Source organism: Plectropomus leopardus, chromosome 7, assembly GCF_008729295.1.
Source record: "Plectropomus leopardus isolate mb chromosome 7, YSFRI_Pleo_2.0, whole genome shotgun sequence".
Taxonomy (NCBI): domain Eukaryota; kingdom Metazoa; phylum Chordata; class Actinopteri; order Perciformes; family Serranidae; genus Plectropomus; species Plectropomus leopardus.
The window spans coordinates 5,604,935-5,624,640 of NC_056469.1; the positions used below are offsets into that span (position 1 = coordinate 5,604,935).

The following is a 19,706-nucleotide window of genomic DNA, read 5'->3' on the forward strand; positions in this document are numbered from 1 at the left end:
TAAGCAAATCATATTTAAATAAGCCCTGCACCTGCACGATCAGAAAATAAGAAACAAAAGACGAGTAAGACGGGATTTTAAGCTTCCATTCATTAAGTTTATACACTTACACGGATCACACACTATTGTTGCAAATTAGTGCAGAAGTGCGCCGGGGAGAAGGTGAGGCCGATAAGTCTTTACGCACACTTTACGCACGGGGTTATTAACATGAGTATGTTGCGCACAGTGACAAATAGGGGCTTGTTAGATCTGAAACTGTAGTTTAACCAGCAAAACACAGCAAGTCACTAACTCTAACCGCTGTAATGATGCGGTGAAGACGGGATATGATTTGGGGGCGCACATGCTCAATGCGCATCACAGGGACTAATATTAGGATAATTACACGACAAATTTATTTACCAAGAAGCCACCCATCGCGCACAGTGCCAGCTTGTAGTCTGTTCCCAACCATGCTGTTACTCAGAATGCGTGAATCGTGCGTTGAACCAGGCCACCTCGCCACAATGTTGGTTAACTGCATTTGCGCATCACATATGATCTGTACATTGGTGGAATGAAAGTGTTTCCTGTTCACGTATACAAATTCATCATGTGACGGCGCTTTTATAGCAATGTGTGTGCAGTCGATAGCTCCGATTACATTAGGAAAACCGGCTCTCGCTGCAAATTGCGCTTTAATGTTGACCTGTTCAGCTGCATGGTATGGGAATTTGATATATCTGGCTGACATGCGGATAATTCCGTCCCATACGGCTGGCATGGCTCGGCTGAGGGTCGACTGGCACAGTCCCGATCGGTCGGCCAGCTCCCTCTGGAATGCCCCGGTTGCCAGGAACCCCAGTGTGGTCAGCACCTGTATGGGCACAGGCAGCGCATGGCTCCTGGCTGTGTTGCGCTCCAAGGCCGGCCGCAGCTCTGCGCACAGTTCCACGAGGATTGCCCTCGGGAACCTAAAGCGGCTGATGAGCCAGTCGTCATCGTGTGCCAGTACATCGTCTCTGTCTCGAAACACACACTCTCTTCTAATTGCACCATTTGCAATGTCCTCTAATGCTGCTAAAGCTGCCATTGTTTTCAGCGGTACTTTTTGCACCACTTTGCGCACGCTTTTATATCCACTCATGTAATTGGAGACACGTATGTTTGTGTGTGTGTGTGTTAATTGTTCACTGGTGTTAATTGTTCATGTGTCTCTGATGTGCACATCATTAAGTCATCATTCAGAGGACGGATTGGTTACACGTGTTTATTTTATGTTTCCCAGGATCACCTCTGAGTGTCGCCAAAGTATCAACGGCTGTAGAAACGTGCGTACGCCAGCTATGAAGTTGGCGTGAGGCACCGCACATTTCCACGGTCATTTCACTCTTGATACATCTGAACTTTGCCGTGAGAAAGAGCGTACGCCACGTTTTTGTGCGTACGCACCCTTTGTACATGAGGCCCCTGGTGAACACCAATAATATTGGTTCTTAGTAACACTTGGTATTAACTGGCTGTTGAAGATCTGTGTGCTAAACATCTGTCTGTCTATTGTCATGCTGTCTATATTCTTATTGTACTTATATATAATTTCAATTTCAAACTACATATATTACTTTTACACATTGTGTTGTTTCATTTGGCACATATTTTATATTTTTATGTACTTGGAAAATTACTCATATTCCTAATTTTAAATATTTTACATACTAGTGTTAATTGTTTTTATTACTACTGTATTGATATTAAAACATTTTATATACTTTGTACCTGTACTTTTTTTTCCACTTTTTAAAATTCTCTATATTTGGCATCAGAGCAACTGTAATGAACTACAATTCCCCACAATGTTCAAGTGTGTAACACCTGGAACCATCAGGGGATCTAAGTCAATAGGTCTTTGTTTGTCTTCTTAGACCTTTCTTGATAAGGTCTAAGAAATAATGCTCCAAAATTGAATGCTGACAATCTTATGCTTTTGACACTGCATGCTCTTAGCCCAGGGCTATCCTTCACCCTGATCGGACTCTGGGCTAAATGAGCCCCTTGTCACACACACATTTTTAACCCATTGTTAAACTAAGCCCAGGGCTACAAAATTCACTCTGCACTTCTGCTCACCTGGGGTTAAATGTCAGTTGAAACACGTGACTCATGTTAACATTCTAAAATTCCATTGTTTACTTAGCCCCGTTTCACAGTGGCACTTTTTAGCCCTGGGTTAAGTCCACCTTCAGGGAACAATCCTGCAAACTCAGGTCTAACTCTGCTCCAGAGTAGTCCCTATTTTGGCTCAAAAAACAAAACCACTAGATCCTACATTTCCCATATTGCACCTCAAAAGCTTCTTTCAATAGAGCTTCCCTGCATGGTTAACCCTTTAAAGCCTGAGCAAACAGGCCTGATTTCTTTAAGAAACAGGGGAAGAAGGCAATGAGCAATTTAAGAATAAATGACACAGAAAGAAAATTACCTGAAAAACACAAAAAAAGGCAGGACAGTTTAAAAAAAAAAAAAAACCACACAAGAAATACAGTGAAATAAACTGAACAAAACTTTAAAATTACAGATACTGTTTAAAATAATTTTAGATAAAGATAGCACATTAAGTAAGGAAATTTGTGTTTGGTAGATTATTTCTTTGTTGTAACAAAGCTTCTTGGCAATAAATCTTATACCTTTGGAAAGCCTATTTATTTCCCTTTCAAATGGTGCCACATTTGTAAGGAACATGCATTTGTGGGATGAGCAGCAGAGGTGATGTGTGGGTTGCGCCCATGAAAAATTTGCCAAGTCTTCTCTGCCAATGCCAAACAGCTTTTTGTGCTATTGACTCTTGTTTGGTGTTGTTTGGTGGACTGGATGTTTGAAGTCAGAGGAAACAAGACATATTGGCAATTTAACAATTCATTTAACAAACAGGAGCCTCAGTAGCGTGTGGAAGAACCATACACAGCCACAACAGCCTGGCACCTTCACCTCATGCTGGTCACCAGCCTGGTCACACACTGCTGTGGGATGGCATCCCATTCTTCAACCAGCATTTGTCCTAAGTCAGCCAACGTGGTTGTGTTAGTCACTCTGGCACGATTCTTGGAGCAGACACCAACTGACCACTGTAACAGGGGCCATGCTCTGAGGTGCTGACAATCAGGTGCCAATCAGACACCTGATAGTCAGCACCTGGGGGTACCAGAAGCTCAAACAAGAGTCAAAAGCAACAGCACAAAAAGCTGTTTGGCATTGGCAGAGAAGATTTGGCAAATTTTTCATGGGTGCAACCCACAACTCTGCTGCTCATCCCACAAATGCATGTTCCTTAGAAATGTGGCACCATTTAAAAGGGAAATAAAAAGGTTTTCCAACGGTATAAGATTTATTGCCAAGAGGCATTGTTACAACAAAGAATTAAATCTACCAAACACAAATTTCCTTACTTATTGTGTGTAGTTTATATAATTAGTATTATGGTTCTCTGGCATTTTTGGCTTAGCTTCTTAAAAACTATCTTTAAATCTATGTTTTTTTGCCAAGTTTTTCATTGCCTTTTTCTGTTTTGAAAGAAATCAAGCCAATTTTCTCAGAGTTCAAAGGTTTACATATTTTGAAAGGCACCTGAATGCAGCACAAGAAAAGTGACATTGATCCAGATTTCAAAGGGTTAACCCTGAACAGGCGTTGTGCTACAAAGGTGAAGTCTCCCATCCCAAGCTGAAATCTAGCTCATGTCGTGGCCAAGACGATGTTGCACAGATAGGTTTTAGATTTCAGAAGATTTAGATTTTAATGACATATGAAAAGACTGATAGACTGATGTTCGTTTGTTTGCTTTTGGTTGATGAAATCAGAACAGACATTCCATGTAAAAGTTCCCCATAAGTCTCAAGAAGTTGCTTGGAAACATTTTTTTGTAGTCATTTGTAAGTGTGTGTGTGTGTGTGTGTTTGCATTTGTGCTAAAGTTCACCGTTGTTACACTAAATGAGAACTTACCAAACCGGTTCTACCTCTTTGACTCACTCAGTTTACTCTTTATTTCCTTTACTTGCTGCTGGTTTGATGCTACAACCTTCCTGGACCGCACCTTGACGAGAGGTGACTCACTTTTTTGTTGCGCTGGTAGGTATGTATTTCTGTGGTCGACACTATCTGATCTGCCCTTAAATAGGTTACAAGCTTGAAATCTTGGCCCGAGGGGAAAACATGTGACAAGGCAAAAATAGCTTCACTCTCTCCCCTTGGAAACCAACCAGAATGCAGAAATAGTAGTTTCTATTAGGCAATATATACTGTAGCACTGTGTCCTGTGTTCTAGTTTGTGATGCCCTCAGCATCTCCAGCAATTCCAGACATAATTTCATCACTGTGTGGAAAATGATGATATCTCATTTTGTAAGTGAAATATCACTTTGGTAGAGATTTGTGCACTCTAGATAAAACCCCCATCACCAATTACCTCCACACAGCCAGGATCTGTTCAACATCATCCAAACAATGGGCAGCGTTCGAGACTTATCAGTTATCATATCAGGTGTCTTGTGTTGTGTTCTTTTCACAAGCATTTAAACCTTTGAAATTTGAACAAATTGGTTTGACTTCTTTAAACTTGCAAAAATAAAATCATTCAGCAACTTGGTGAGAGATGCCAGCAAACTGTGAGAAATTATGAAAAGGTGACAAGAAAATTTCCTGGATATTAATAAAAGATTAGTTTAAAGAGAGATAGAGATACAAAGTGAGACATAATTATTAGAAAAATTAAAAATAAAAAAAGGGCAAAATCTCCAGAAAACTCTGTTTATAAGTAGTAAAATTCTATATTTTAAATATTTTCTAAAAAACAAATTTTAAATTGTATTTTTTTTTTTTTTTGCAAATTCTAAGTTGTTAAAAGGGAGCACCCAGCTTCTAGTAGTAGTTAGCAGCTAACTCAACTTATGGGCCAAATACCCTGGTCATAAAGTGAAGTACAGAACAATGGAAGTCATACCTATAGAAAAATAATACATTGAAATAAATTTAAAATAAATAAACAAACAAATAAGAAATAACAAATAAATAACATAATTCCTCTTTAAAAAATAATTTGTATGTTACTGTAATGTTCCATGTTAATATTTTCAGAAATGCAATGTGCTTGCTAAGATGCACCTCGACACAATTGATTTAATAAGAAGTGCTTCAAAATCATATTTTTATAAATCGATTACATGGACCCATACAATATAAAGACATCAATGTGCTCTAACACTGTCTTTTTTCATCATTTGCCTGATATGGACTACATAAGTATTGGTAGAGGGAAGAGAAACTACACCTCTCACAATGTCTCGTGTTCGGTTGTCTTGGTACCGTTTGACGTCAGTCCTCCCTGCTCCAGCCGTGCCTTGGACTGGTGTGATTGGAGGGAAACCCCGTGGACTGCATTCACGCAGACGGGCTGAGAGAATCAGCTGTAGCTTGGCACGCCGAAATCACTGCTATCTGCCAGTATTCAGGTATGAAAGGACCAGCAGCTTTTAATACTGCACTTTTACGTTTGCCTAATTTATCGTTGGGTCTTCTAGTTCAGCGTAGAATGTAAAGATAACGGAATCGCATTGCCGCCGATTGACTGTAGGGCTGTATGTAGCGGCGACAATCATCAGACACAAGAACAATGGCTAGCTTAGCTACAGTTGGGATGTGTCTAATGGCTGGTTTTAAAATGGAACATCAGAGGAGCAGACGTGGAAGGCGGGTCAAGTCGGAAGTTGAAGCTCTTAATATTCTATTACATTAGCTACTACTGTTAAACCAGATAACGGGTAAAGTGTCAGGTTATCCTAATAGGTTAAGTGTGGCTGTTGCCAAATATCCAGGCAACTGTGATGGGAATGTGTTGTGTTGGAGGAATAATAACGTTCGCTTGTGAATATGTCTGTTATTCTCCGGGTTTTATCTTAAGCAATTTAGCTTCTGTGATACTACAAATTTGCTGAAAGTGCCAATAACATACGTGGTACGGTCGCTTCATGTAGTTTATCGGTTTATTTCCTGGGTGTCGAGTAGGTTTATGAATAGGTAAAACTAAAAAGATGAGACAAAGTATTAACATCACATATGCCACCAGACGGTCAGCGAAACTCTGATGCACACCTTTTTTATTTAGCTTCGAACCAACCAAACTATTTTTTTTCAACGTGAGGATATCAGAAACGTCTGCGTGTGTTTGCACATTATGAAGGAATCAGAATAGCCAAAAAAAAAAAATGGGTGTAACACCTAGTCCATTTGAAGTGGTCTGGCTTGGAGCGCGTATGTTTCAGGAAATAGTCGGCGCCATACTGGAAACGGGTCACGAGGGCCTAACGGTCGCGGTTTTCTTTCATTCGGTGAATTGTTTGTCGTAAGCACTTGTTACATTTAACGAAACTTTAATTAATGGGGGGCTTCCGGGCTCATGTCTGCCGAATATACCGGTGTTTAGTTCAGGAAAGCGCTGTAATTTTTCACTTTAATTTCCATGTTCGCGGTTGTTGGGCGAGCCACAGGTAGAAGGATGGGTGTGGTGTCTGTGAGGACAGCATAAAGAGAAGGCCGGGGGGGGGGGGGCTTTGGCGTTTGCCCAGGAGGCATGCCAGCGATTCAAGATTGAGTTCTTTTTGCATGTATCTGTGCCTAGTCTCCTATAAGCATGCGTGACTTACGCTGTAAATACGAAATGACCTGTATCATGTAGCACATGTAGTTATCGATCGAAATGTATAAACACCCCTCGTTCATGTTGCATAATATCCAGGGGTACATTGCCAGTCTACTTCCTGGAACTGTTATAATTTCCACAAACCAGCTCAAACCCAGTACATTCTGTTTTTAAAATTTTAAAGTCCTGAAACCGTTTCGTTATAACACGTGTATACTGCATAGTGAAACACCATTTCAGTCTGACAAAGAGAGACCAGTAGTGGTGTGTTTTTAACCCTTTGAAACCCGAGCAAATTGGCCTGATTTGTTTCCAAAACATGGGGAGAAGGTAATGAGGAATTTAAGAAGAAAAACCCAGATATTAGCAAGAAATCAGTAAAAAGTTCAAGGAAATTACCTGAAAAAAAGTAAAGCAAAGCAAAACAAAACATGTGTCAGTACGTGTCAGTTAAATTCTCTTTTTTTTCTGTATGTTAGGACAGATTTTGATCACATCACACTACAAGCTCTCTGAAATGGAAAAAGAAGGGATTGATTTTGGGTAACCCCGCTGGCTATTTTGGGCGGGTCGAACGGATGTAGCTTATTGATCTAGTGATGAGGATTCCTGCGCGTTGAGTGTTTGTGTCAAATGTACACACAGGCTGTATTTACATTATATCTTTTGGTACCTTTCTTTTCTCCTTTTGCCAGCCCCTATTGCACTGAATACTGCTTAGTAACTTGCAGGGCTAATACAGCACTAAGCTAATAGTAGTATTTCTAGTATTTTTTATTTTAATGCAACTGCATCTTTAATGGGGGTGTATATCACCAGAGGCCCCATGATACAATATTATTTCAATACTAAAGTCACAATGATTATTTTATAACTTCTTTAGCTTGTACATAGTCGGTACATTTACATGCAGAGATAAGTGTAGCTACAGTTACTTAATTGGACTCCTGTCCATGTATACAACAACTGGGGTAGAATCGATTTATTGACACAAGAGCTATATCCGTCAGCTATATGACCACCTGGTGATATAGCTCTTTCAGCTAGTTGTAATGGACTGAATCAAAATGTTTATTTGCAAGAACTTCGAGGGAGAAAACCACCGCATTACGTAGATATAATCAAACAGAGCAGAACAAACTCTGCCTTCATTGGGTAGTTTTAAACTACCTAAAAATATCAATATCAGTATACACTATATTTAGAATATTTTCACCACTTTATCTTGCCACAAGACAGCCCTTTCCAATGGGGATTTGAAGCTGTTATATCAAAAACACCAGACTCCACTGTCATTTTACTCTACCACACAGTAGAGTTGCTGGACTACCACTGCCTCAATCAGCTGTTGTGTAAGGTAAAGCAGAGCAAATATTCAAATATAATGTACATTTACACTGATATTGTTTTTTTTTAAGGTGTTTAACATTTTTTGCTGAGGTCACATCTGCAGCAGTGCATTGCTTAGCTTCTGTGCTGGTGTGTTACCCTCACTGCAACCTGACCCAATCTCTTGTAGGGACTGTACTTTAGTTATCAGACCAGGGGGGTGGCAGGGGCTGACTTTTTTATCTAAAGGGATAACAAAATACTACAATTTAGATATGTATTTCCCTCACCTAAGCGAAACTAAAAACACAATTTCCTCCCCAGTTTCTTAATTTTTCAGAATGCCTTACCTGTTTTGCACCACCCCTTACCCCTTCATAAATAATGAACAGGCCCAGCACCGCGACTAGGATCATGCACAGGATGCCCTGGCCAGTTCAGGTCCATTTGTGGCATATACATGAAAGAGTAGCTCAATTCCAAATGCATTATTGAGGTGTTTGAAATTTAAGAAATTTGACATAAAATTATTTCACTTGAACTCAGTGCTTTTAAAAGTCCAGTTTTAGTTGGACTAACACAATAAATCATTAAACCAATGGATGATTCCTCTTTTGCTGCATTAATTGCTCTTGATATTCTATTTTTTTAGTCCCTTTTACTCCACTCTTTAGCGAAGGGTTCTTCTGGTAAATAGGTGCTGGTCCAAATAAAGAAAAATATGTCCTCTTGCCACTCACTTAATTGGCTGCCATCTGTCCTCTTTTCCTGTCTGATTTTCTTTGTCCAGTGAGCAGTCATGTGCGAGGCACCCCAGAAGGAACTGGTTCAAAAGGCCAAGCTGGCCGAGCAGGCTGAGCGCTATGACGACATGGCTGCGGCGATGAAGCACGTGACGGAGAGTTGCCCAGAGCTGACAAACGAGGAGCGCAACCTGCTGTCAGTGGCCTACAAGAACGTGGTGGGTGCCCGCCGCTCCTCATGGCGCGTGATCTCCAGCATTGAGCAGAAGACGGAGGGCAGCGAATGCAAGAAGGCCATGGCCAAAGAGTACCGGGAAAAGATCGAGAAAGAGCTGAGAGACATCTGCAAGGACGTGCTGGTGAGACTGATAACATTTCATTGGACAACATTGCTAGCTGTGTCTATCTGATAAAGCTTTTTGTCATTTAGGCATAGGTGTCCTTATCCTTAACAAGGTGCATGTCTGAAAGTGGCTCATTTGTCTCAATGGGGTTACACTAATTATACAAGGCTCTGTATACTGCATGGTAAAAGGAGGGCAAATGTTCACAATTCAGTTATATGATGTCATGTAGTACTGAATGGACATTTTACCATAAACACAAAAAGGATTTGATAATCTTCAGCAAGTGTCAAAGTTGTTGAGGCACTATTGTGGAGGTACAGGGATAATGAAGTAACTGATAAGAGGAAAATGCACCTCATGGAATTACTTAAGCTGGTCATCTCCTTTTGACACTCAACATGTGAAGAAATACTGGATGACAGAGGAGTGAGTCGAACTCCACAGTTATGCCTCCCTTCAACAGCTCATGTTGTCTGATGTGTCATTTCTGTCAATAAGACGCAGTAGACCTTGTAGAGAAGTGCCACGCCTTAAGTGCTTCATTTCTCTTCCTGACTGTCTCAGAGAAATTCTGCATATTGCTGCTGTCAGGCTCAAACCACCTATCTCCAAAATTGCTGTTTTTCAGGAATCGAAAAAAAAGGTAGGATTTTAAAAGGATCCAATGGAGATAGGAGGTTTAATTACAAGCATTTTTAAACACATTACATTGATTGAGAAATGGTAGAAACCCATTGATAGACGTAGATGGGGACTAATGGAATTAATTTATTAAAAACATGAAAATGGTGAAATGTGAAGATAGGTTTGCGCCCGACAACGATATGTTTTCTGTCATCATTAATGACCTGTAGCTTATCATTGCATTCTTCCTCACATGAAAAGGAGATTTTTAAGTTCTTAAACCGGCTTACACTAAGCTTATATTAATTTGGTTCGTCATTCATAGTCTGAGGTAGCCAGATTTTTCAACAGTAAGTTAAGTGGTAAGTGTGTTAATCCTTTTAAGTCAGACTGACTTATGGTAGTGCTCCAAGTGGACCTCTCTCATTACACCTGCAGCAGGAGTAGTAGTAGCAGTTCTTTTGAAATGGCAAAAACTTCCTCGTTTGATTAGTGGTTCAAGCCGCAGTCAAATTATAAATGGACAACCTCAATATGAGGAAGTAGGAAAATACAGAATTCATGAGCCCACACAGTGCAGGGAATTAATAAAAGTCAGTAGCCATTTTATCAGGTACATTTGAACAATCTAATGCAGTGATGCACAACATCCCTGTAGTAACATCGATCTTTAAAAATCTCATTTTCCACCTTAGCCCATCCTGACACATTCCAAGCAGGCTAACCCTGACTTTAGCCTGGGGTTTGTTGGCCCTGCTCCAGTGCAGAGTCAGCATCAAGTCTGTGGGGTTATCCCCTGAAAATCAACTGAATGTGGTGTGTTGTGTGTACTCTCACATACAGCCCTGCTAATGGCAACATTATAATGTTGCTGCCTGCTGTTAAAAAGTAATCATGCGTCATTTGAGAATGTAAAAATTAAGCTGCTTTCACACCGCTGAGACCTGACATCTGCCTGCCTGCAAGGGTGTTCCCCAAAAAAGCAAAGCCAATTTAAAAGTCGCCGCTATGGTTTAGGGCTGTCATGATGGGCAGGTGCTAGTGTAAATGTCACTGACAGAAGTGCAAGCTAGCTTTGCACCGTGTAAACTATGCATACTGTAGCAAGACAAAGGAAATCACTGAAATTACCAAGGATTTTGGTTAATCAGCCTTTTGTTTGATTGGGTTTGTTATGGCAGGGTGTATCCTTAAAGCGACAGTGGCAACCAGGCCTTGTGCAAAGATGCCCCAGAATCCTGGGCTCCCTGCGCACAGACTCTCTTGGTTAGAGCATGTTGCCAGTTTTTCTAAAGATATGGAGTTTTATGAGTTAAATGACTTGATTTTTGTTCCAGATTATATCCTAACTAGTTTCAAACTGCCATGTGTACATATCTGAAGTACTGTAGCATCTATAGGACATCTGCTACTCTGTTCTTCTCTCAGCCTGTGCATTATCTGCCTGGTGACTCACTATGTCCTAATCCTTTAATGACAGCCGCTGAGCCACCAGTGCTCTGGCTCGCTGACCTCCACTTCAGCCGAACAGCCTTATGGGGACCAAAATAGAGAGAGATGTGAGTAAAGAGGGCAATGTAGGAGGGTTATAAGGACAGGGACAAGGCTGGGGTGTACATGAAGCAAACTAGTTTGTACGAGGTGTTTTCAGACGACATACATGTCGTGTTCATTCCTGTCCTGAATGGAAACTAAAAAAGGGCACAAACATGATGAATCAAATGGGGGTAACGGATATGGCTGGGACAATAAGTATATCACCGGATTCAATAATATCACAATTCTTGGGTGTTGAATATGTGTTGCTGTTTTTAAGCATTGCGATTTCAATATAATGGTTTATTAGGATAATTTTGATTACTTTTTTATTATTGGAACATGGGAAAGGTTGAAACATTCAATTTTTAAAAAGGCATATATTAAAACAAAAACAAAAATTTTAATAATCTTTATTTGTATCGCACATTTTATACATAAAATGCAGCTCAAAGTGCTTTACATACAAGAGTGCTATACTTTTAAACACACCCACACATGCACACACATAAATATATATATACATACATACATACATCATACATACATACATACATACATACATACATACATAGAAATAAGTTGCAGACAGGCCAGAAATATAGAAATATTAAATAAATATTAAACAACAAAAGTCAAAACAGTAACAGTGCATAAAAAGTATGAAACACATTTTTAAGAAATAATAGATGCACATCACGTCAGTCTTTCTGACTTTTATTTCAGCAGCATCATATACTGCATAGAAAAAGTAAAATAAACTAATAATTTTTCAGTTCTGCAGGGCTGCTTGCCCTGGACACTCCTTAGAGCATGTGCTTGCACACACACGCACATTACCCTGATGCTCACTTTGACTGGCGTTTATTAGATTTCCAGGACGTGTTGCAAAAACAGAACGACAAGTTCTCTAGCAGTGGGCAGAAATCTACACAGAGGCCTGACCTGTGCATTTCTTTTAGTAACATGACTATGTTGCCTGTTCCTCTGAGCTCTGAGGCTTTTTCATCTTGGCTTGCTTGTGCTGCCCATTGTAGGCATCTCTCAGTCCTATGAATGCAACGAGAATATAGTGATATAATCAAATGGGATCATAGAATTTAGTTTGCTTTGAACCTCCTTGTCATGGTTGTAGTTGGACTGTAGCTATGCCCTTGCCAGTGGCCCAGTTCCACATTCAGATCCCAGAGGGCTTCCCTGATCCCTCACATCAGTCTAAGAGCATTCAGCAAATGCAGACACTTACATCAGGCTTGTTTGTTCCATTGTACTTGGGATAATGTACAAATGCACTGTGTAATGAAACACATTCTTACACAACCTGAAAAATCCATGTCTCTGAATCCATTTGGAATACTGGTCTGTGCTTGAGCTATTAATATCATACGCTGTTGTGGAGCGGAGTTGTTATTGAGTCATTCGGTGTAATCCTACATTACATCATTTTTCATACTGAATCTGCATTTTGCTACTTTTGGCTTCACTTATCATTTTTGCCTTCTATCCAGAGACCCGTATATTACTATTCCTATTTAAAGAGCATTAGGCTGGCCCATAACTGATGCTATCTCAACTCATAGTTTTAGAAATTAGGAGGCTTTTTGTATTTAGCTCTAAGCTGCAATTCTAACAACCTTTCACCATCACTAATGGCACGGGGAATTCTGCTTTTCTGTTTTCCTATGAATATATGTATATGGCAAACTCTTTGTCATTGCTTTTGTTAAGAAACAACATGGAAATGTCCACATGGAAACTACATTAAAACCCTTAGTTAAGCCATGATGGTTTCAAATCTGCACTTAGAGTGAAGCATTACATCATATTTATGTAAAAGCAGTATTTAAGTCTTTGTCCCACATGTTAACATAGTGGATTAACAGCACTCTTCAGATAGTAAGCTTAGATGCACTTTCGCCAGCTAACACAATAGGTATGCTATTCTCTGCCAGCTAGCAGTCAGGTTAGCAACAAGAAGAGGCTGTCAAGTGGTGCATGTGTTAGAAAGAGCCAAGCTGGGCTCTGTGAGTGACCTACTTCCTCAGCAAAAGCTCATGAGGAGTTCAGCAGCCTAGCTCTGTCTTCTCAATCGCCACCCCCACCATCTTTCATCCATGCTCCTATCATTTATCTTCTTCACATCTTTTCTCTTAGACACTCTCGACTCTTTTCCAACCCTCTGCACTCCCCCGTCTTCTGTACAGCCCGACCCTTTCGCCTCCCTTATGCTTTCATGTTATCTGCTATCCTCACAGATCCACTCCCCTACCCCACCCCCTTCAGTGGTCTCTGAAGCATCTGTGATGTAGCTCTAAGTCTCAGGCTCAAGTCCCAGGGCTATTGGAGGTAGCCAGCTCTACCCTAATTTAGATTTGGTGAGATATTATGCTCAGTAAAGGTTAAAATAATGACCACTGCTCTTGTGTCTGCTCATTTCAACTTCTTACAGCCCCAAGCGTAAAACAAGCAATGTATATGCATTATAGTTGACACAATGGATTGAATATCTTAGCTCTTTTCTAACAGTCTGCTCTCTCTGTTTTGTGTGTTTCTGCCACAGGGTCTCTTGGACAAATATCTCATTCCCAAAGCCTCCTCAGCAGAAAGCAAAGTCTTCTATTTGAAAATGAAAGGAGATTACTATCGCTACTTAGCTGAGGTGGCTTGTGGAGAGGATAAGACAAGTAAGCACCATGTTCAATCTTTTCTTTACCATCTTATGTTGGGGGTGGTAGTTCTTTATTTTCATTATTTATGTGTATGTTTTGCTCTCTGGCAAGGTGAATTGTAAGAAGTTACATCCTCCATTCCTAGCATAGCCACAAAGGGTGTATCAGATGAAATCCTATTAAATGAACACTTTAGCATTGGCCTATGACGCTCTATGACAGTGGCTCTTCAGTGCTGATTCCAACACCATCACAGAAAAGGTTGTATAATGTTTTTAAATGCTACAGCTTCTTTTTAGTGTTTTTGACTGTTAATAGTTAACAACTAGTCAGTAAATATTTTGAAAAAAAGTGCACTATAAGCAGAGACCATTGGTTTTGTAAATGTAACCTAAATTTCAACATACATACTGTTGGGCTTTAATGGGCCCCAGTACATGTTTTGTGCGTCTGAAAGACGTTGAAATTTGCCTGCGCTGTGCTGCAGGAAAGAGCTGCACTCAGGGTGAGCTACTGCGTCGTGGGGGGGGGGGGGGTGGGGGGGGGGGGGGGGGGGTTCTGTGTTTGCTTTCTGGTGCTGCTCAAATCGACAGTGAAGTGGCTCTACTCAGTCAATAAACCCGTTAATAACCGTTGGGTGAAATGATCATTCCTCTGTGTGTGTGTGTGTGTGTGTGTGTGTGTGTGTGTGTGGCGTGCGTGCGTGCGTGCGTGCGTGCGTGCGTGCGTGCGTGCGTGCGCCTTTCTATGACAAATAATTCTAAACCTATAAGCTACCCATAGTAACCTGACAAATCCCTGTAAAACAGAAGCAGAGTATAATAATTTAAGACTTAAGATGGATTTATTTATTTATTCTCACAAATATTGAAATGACATTCTTACTCTGCAGAAAAAAAATTTAAAAAATAAAAAAATATCTCAATCCCTATATTGACAACGAATACCCACCAAATGAACAAATATTCAAAAAGCCGAATATTGGGGGTCCAGCTTTTTTGTGTGATCACATCTTTTTGGATAGCAAGCACCTCATGTGTAGTCCATCAGTTTCATTTCATTTACCTATTTGCCCCCTAGTGGCTGTTAAGAGATAGAGGCAGTATGATTCACTGGTCTCCTCCCTTAAGCTAGTAAACTCAGTGGACTCATTTGCAAGTCCTCATTATTTGAAACTGTTTGCATTTACTGATTTTATTTCTATTTAACAATTTCTTGTTATCGGGAAAACTAAAAGGTCACAAGCTGTTTAGCAAGAGGACAACATAATCTGCCTCCAATCATATCAATGCATACAGCCAATAAAACCCTGGCAGTAGTAATCTGTCAGTTTACAGTCAGTTCTACTGTCTAACTCTGACTCCTGTCACAGAAGTCAACTGTGTAAACAAAAAATGTAAGAACTTCATAGTTTCTTGTGCACCATTTCTTTTCCAAGAGCAGGGATTTCCTAGAGTCTGTCTGGATGCCTGGCAACCTCATGGTGACACCACAACGTTAACAGGCTACTGTTCCTGGTAAAAAATAGTCCTTCACATAACTCTCCCATAAAATCCCAAACCGTTTGGCAGACAGACAGTGAGTGTATTGATGTTCTCATCAAACTTTCTGTAAGAAAGCAGAAATTCAGTTTTCCAAAGCAATTTCAGAATAATACTGCTTTTTTGAGCCACCTCAATGATACACCCCGCTGGCTACTGCTTTGCATGTCTGATTGGGCATAATGAAGAGTCATGTCATCCATTTTTTTCCAAACCTTGTTAATCTGTTTTGGTTTTTTGGGCTGAACTTAGATCTTAGAACAACTGCCCCTAGATGATGCAAATACATGTGTTTAAATTTGAGCTTGTTGAGGTGCTACTGTACTAACCAGGAAATAATCTGTATAAAAAGTGTTCTCCCTGGTGCTATATACTCAGCAGAGATTAAAAGAAGAAGCCCTTGCTCATACTACAGAGAGGTGTATTGTGTTAGTTGTTAGTTTTTGCTACAGTGTTACTATACAGTGTTGAGGAAAGTCATGAGACACTTTTGAAGCTAACTTATCTTTTATATATTTATATATATATATATATATATATATATATATATATATATATATATATATATATATATATATATATACGAAGTGAGGTGTCAATTCGATCTCATCTAACATCAATTGATAATAATTAAGGGGACAAAATAAAGGACACAAGCTCAACTCAACTCACTTTTGATACCAAGCGCTTTTCTCAGTTTCTGTTTCCAGCGTAGTAATTACCAATATAGGCAGAACTCTTAATTGACCATCATAGCAACGCGATGTGATACTGCTGCGACATCATATCCAACACAACACACAATCTTTGCTCAATCCGGCTCTCAAATTATCATTTCATCGGCAGTTGAACCAGAGGAACGTCTGCACTTTGTCAATTTACCACAGTGTGGTTTTGCAGCTTCCATTTTTATTAAATTTTGGTTGAGTGTGAGAAAATATTGCACGCACTATTTACGGCAGCTTGGCCCTTTGATAAATGGCGGGTTTAGTATTTCCGTGTTGCACCAGTAACAGTTCTCTCTGATCAGTCAGTGCTCTGCAGTGTTGTTACTCCACTCTCTGGTATCGATCCAGCTAGCTTAAAGCCTCGACCAAGGTGGTACCAAAATATGCACCAGGCAATATCCACAACATTGGAAATGATTCAGAATATTGCATTAGTTTTGTTTAGGTTTATATGTTGAACCAACAAGTGGGTGTATAGTATAGTATAGTATCATCAGTTGTGATTTTTAATGTTTGATAGCTTTTGTGAATTTTTCTCCTCTCTCAGATATCATTGAAAGTTCAAGGGACGCTTACCAATCGGCCTTTGATATCAGCAAAGAAGAAATGCAGTCCACGCACCCAATCCGCCTTGGTCTTGCCCTCAATTTCTCTGTTTTCTTCTATGAGATCCTCAACTCACCTGAACAGGCCTGCCAGCTGGCAAAAAGTGTAAGATCATACCGCCAAAGAACTGTCTTTCATATTTATGAGGATATTAAACTGCTTAATGTAATGCAAATTTGTGATCATGTCACTTTTTTTGTGAAGACTCATAAGATTGTTTGAATTGCAGTGAGAAAGCAATACAGACCTGTGCACAAACACTGACCTCACACAAACATTCTTTTGACACATAACAGATTGTTGAAGATCTCCATTTTCTTGCTGTTAAAAAGGTGTTTTGAATCTTTTAGGCTTTCGATGATGCCATTGCTGAGCTCGATTCACTGAGTGAAGATTCGTACAAAGACAGTACACTAATCATGCAGCTACTGAGAGACAACTTGACAGTAAGTTTCCATTACTGAAACATTTATCAATTCAAATTACACCAACAGATTTTGTGCTTTAAAATACCCATGCTGTTGTTTTCAAATGTCTTGTTTTCAGTCCAAAACCCAGAGATATTCAATTTACTATCAGAGGAGTAAGAAAACCAGACACTCTCATTTAGAGGAGTTGAAACCAGAGGTTTTGCCATTTTTGCTGAAGAATGATTTTAAACCTTAGTAGTAAAAGTTTTTGCAATTTTCTGTGATTGACGAACTGATAATCCCTAACCGACCCTCCTCTAAGCCCTGCCTCTTTTCGATAGTCCATCAAGCTATAGGAACTAGCATGAAGCCCACACTGTAACCAGAAGAAAAATAATCACATTTTTGGAAAAATGAAAAATTGATTTCAGAGAGAAGAGTGAGCAACACATGATCGTCAAGAAAAAAAGCAAGAAATGCCTAATGTTTCCTGCTTCTGTTGGTTAACCAAATAGATATGTTTATGATAATAAATGTTCGTTGTATTTCATGTGTTCCACTCCCCTTTAAGTCTTAAACTTCAGTCAGAGTGGCATTAAAAGGGTCTTAGAAGACCTTAAATATTACTTGCCTTAAGCTGCAGGAACCCTGATTTAGTGTTGATTCACTTGAAAAATAAAAGTATATTAAGATTCGGTATTGATCTATTTTCTTTGACCTCTGTGAGCATCTTATTGTCCTCCCTCTAACTACTTCTCTTTGTGCTGCTTGTCCTCAGCTGTGGACCTCCGATAACCAGGTTGAGGGAGATGAACAAGATGAGACCAGAGAATGAGCCAGACCCCCGTAGTCGTCCCTGTCTACCTGCCATCATCCTGGCTCATCTTCATCACCATCATCAACACTGAGACCACCTCATCATCATCATTGTCGTCCAATTCTCTCCATCTTTTTTCTATTTAGTTCTCTCAGTTCATCTCATTCCTATCGGTTTACTATTTCTCCTTTTTGTAGTAACTGTGGGAGAAAGGGATGGGGAGGGAGGGAAAGTTTTAAATTGCGTGGTGGGAGTGTCCATGTGGAAGGGTAAAGTGTATTTGGGGTTGGTTGCTTGTCTGCTGACCTTTTTTTGTGTGTGGGAGCAATACTCCTGAAACATGCAGCAGGTTGAGTTTTTAGAGTCAGAAAACAGCTTTACTGTGTGCGTATCCTATTCATATTAACCATCCTTGATTAACACCGTTCTGATGATACCTTTGTGGTTTCTCAAAATGCATAGTTGGCTCCACACATGTTAGAAGACAGCAGCTGTTAAGTCTACTTGGCAAAAGGAATGACAGCAGAGGTAAAGGCAGTGGATGTGTGATGGAAAGTGCTGGAGACAGAAGACAAGGTTTTGTTGGAACACAACGGTTACATTCCATTTACTGTCAGTTGCTCAACTTTCTACTCTTTATTATTATTTTTTTTTGATTTTGGTGACCTGCTTTTGTATTTCTATGTATCAATTACGAGGTATAGAAAACTTTGAAGAACAAAAGAGCACACAAGCTTGGTATTGTTGATGTTTTTATGAGCACAGCAAAAAAAAAAAAAAGATCCACATGCTTATCTAGTTACTGCTTTTTCAAATTAAGATTTTTATTTGATTTGACTTTTATTCTCCTTTTGTTTTCTTTCAATACTTGCCTAAACTGCATGTTGGTAAGAAGTAGTTTGTGGAGATGTAAGGATGGTTGTTGTCGGGCGGGCTAGGTTTGTTCATGTCTTTGGAATTTTCATACAGAACACCCAAGCATAACTTGTTATTTGGGGAAAATGTGTAATTTCATGTAAGTGGAATAAAAAAATAATAATTTAAGTTTCTACTTGTCCATTTGAAGTTATACACTGCTAGTTTTGACTGTTTTGACTCCAGCAGCCTTATAGTTTGTTTCTTTTTACATAGCTGAATTATCCAAAGCCATCTGTATTTGAAGTTAATGAGTTTTCACTCCCAGAAGTGGTTGCTTTACCTCAAAAACCAGTAAGTTTTGCTACAGTTGGACGCTAGATCCAGCAACCATTTAACTCAGTTGCTCTATTTTTGAAACACTGTACAAGAATAAGTGAGTCACACAGATTCTGTGGCTAGGAGCAGACAAGGAGACCCACAGAAAGTCCTCTCATTATTGCACACCAGTTTGATTCAGTGTCTCCAATGCAAACACCCTGCTGCTGTCGCTGTGCTCAGTCATGTCTTTTGTTCATTTAAACATATCACATAGACTTGTTCTCAGTGGAAAAACTGAAAATTTCTCACAAAAATAAAATTATAAAAGGCAATGTAAACTACAAGCACAATAGCTACACACTGGAACATCCTGGACCTTTGTAGACAGGAGACGCAAGATCTCTGCCCCCCCTTAAAAAGGCATCGCTCATCAAAAAAGACAGCAGAGCAACACGGTAAAGCCAGTAAATTTACATCGTTGCCACTGCATGAATGAACAGCAAAAGGG

General features: G+C 39.8%; 1 protein-coding gene across 1 annotated transcript; it reads left to right on the forward strand.

Annotated features, from left to right (window-relative positions):
* Positions 1 to 5,379: 5,379 nt before the first annotated feature.
* Positions 5,380 to 19,066, forward strand: LOC121945574 (14-3-3 protein beta/alpha-B-like). The gene is made up of 6 exons (XM_042489819.1): positions 5,380 to 5,485; positions 8,792 to 9,103; positions 13,812 to 13,935; positions 16,737 to 16,900; positions 17,146 to 17,241; positions 17,984 to 19,066. The coding sequence occupies exons 2-6, from the start codon at positions 8,801 to 8,803 to the stop codon at positions 18,038 to 18,040; spliced, it is 744 nt and encodes a 247-aa protein (XP_042345753.1). The 5' UTR covers positions 5,380 to 5,485; positions 8,792 to 8,800; the 3' UTR covers positions 18,041 to 19,066.
* Positions 19,067 to 19,706: the final 640 nt, after the last annotated feature.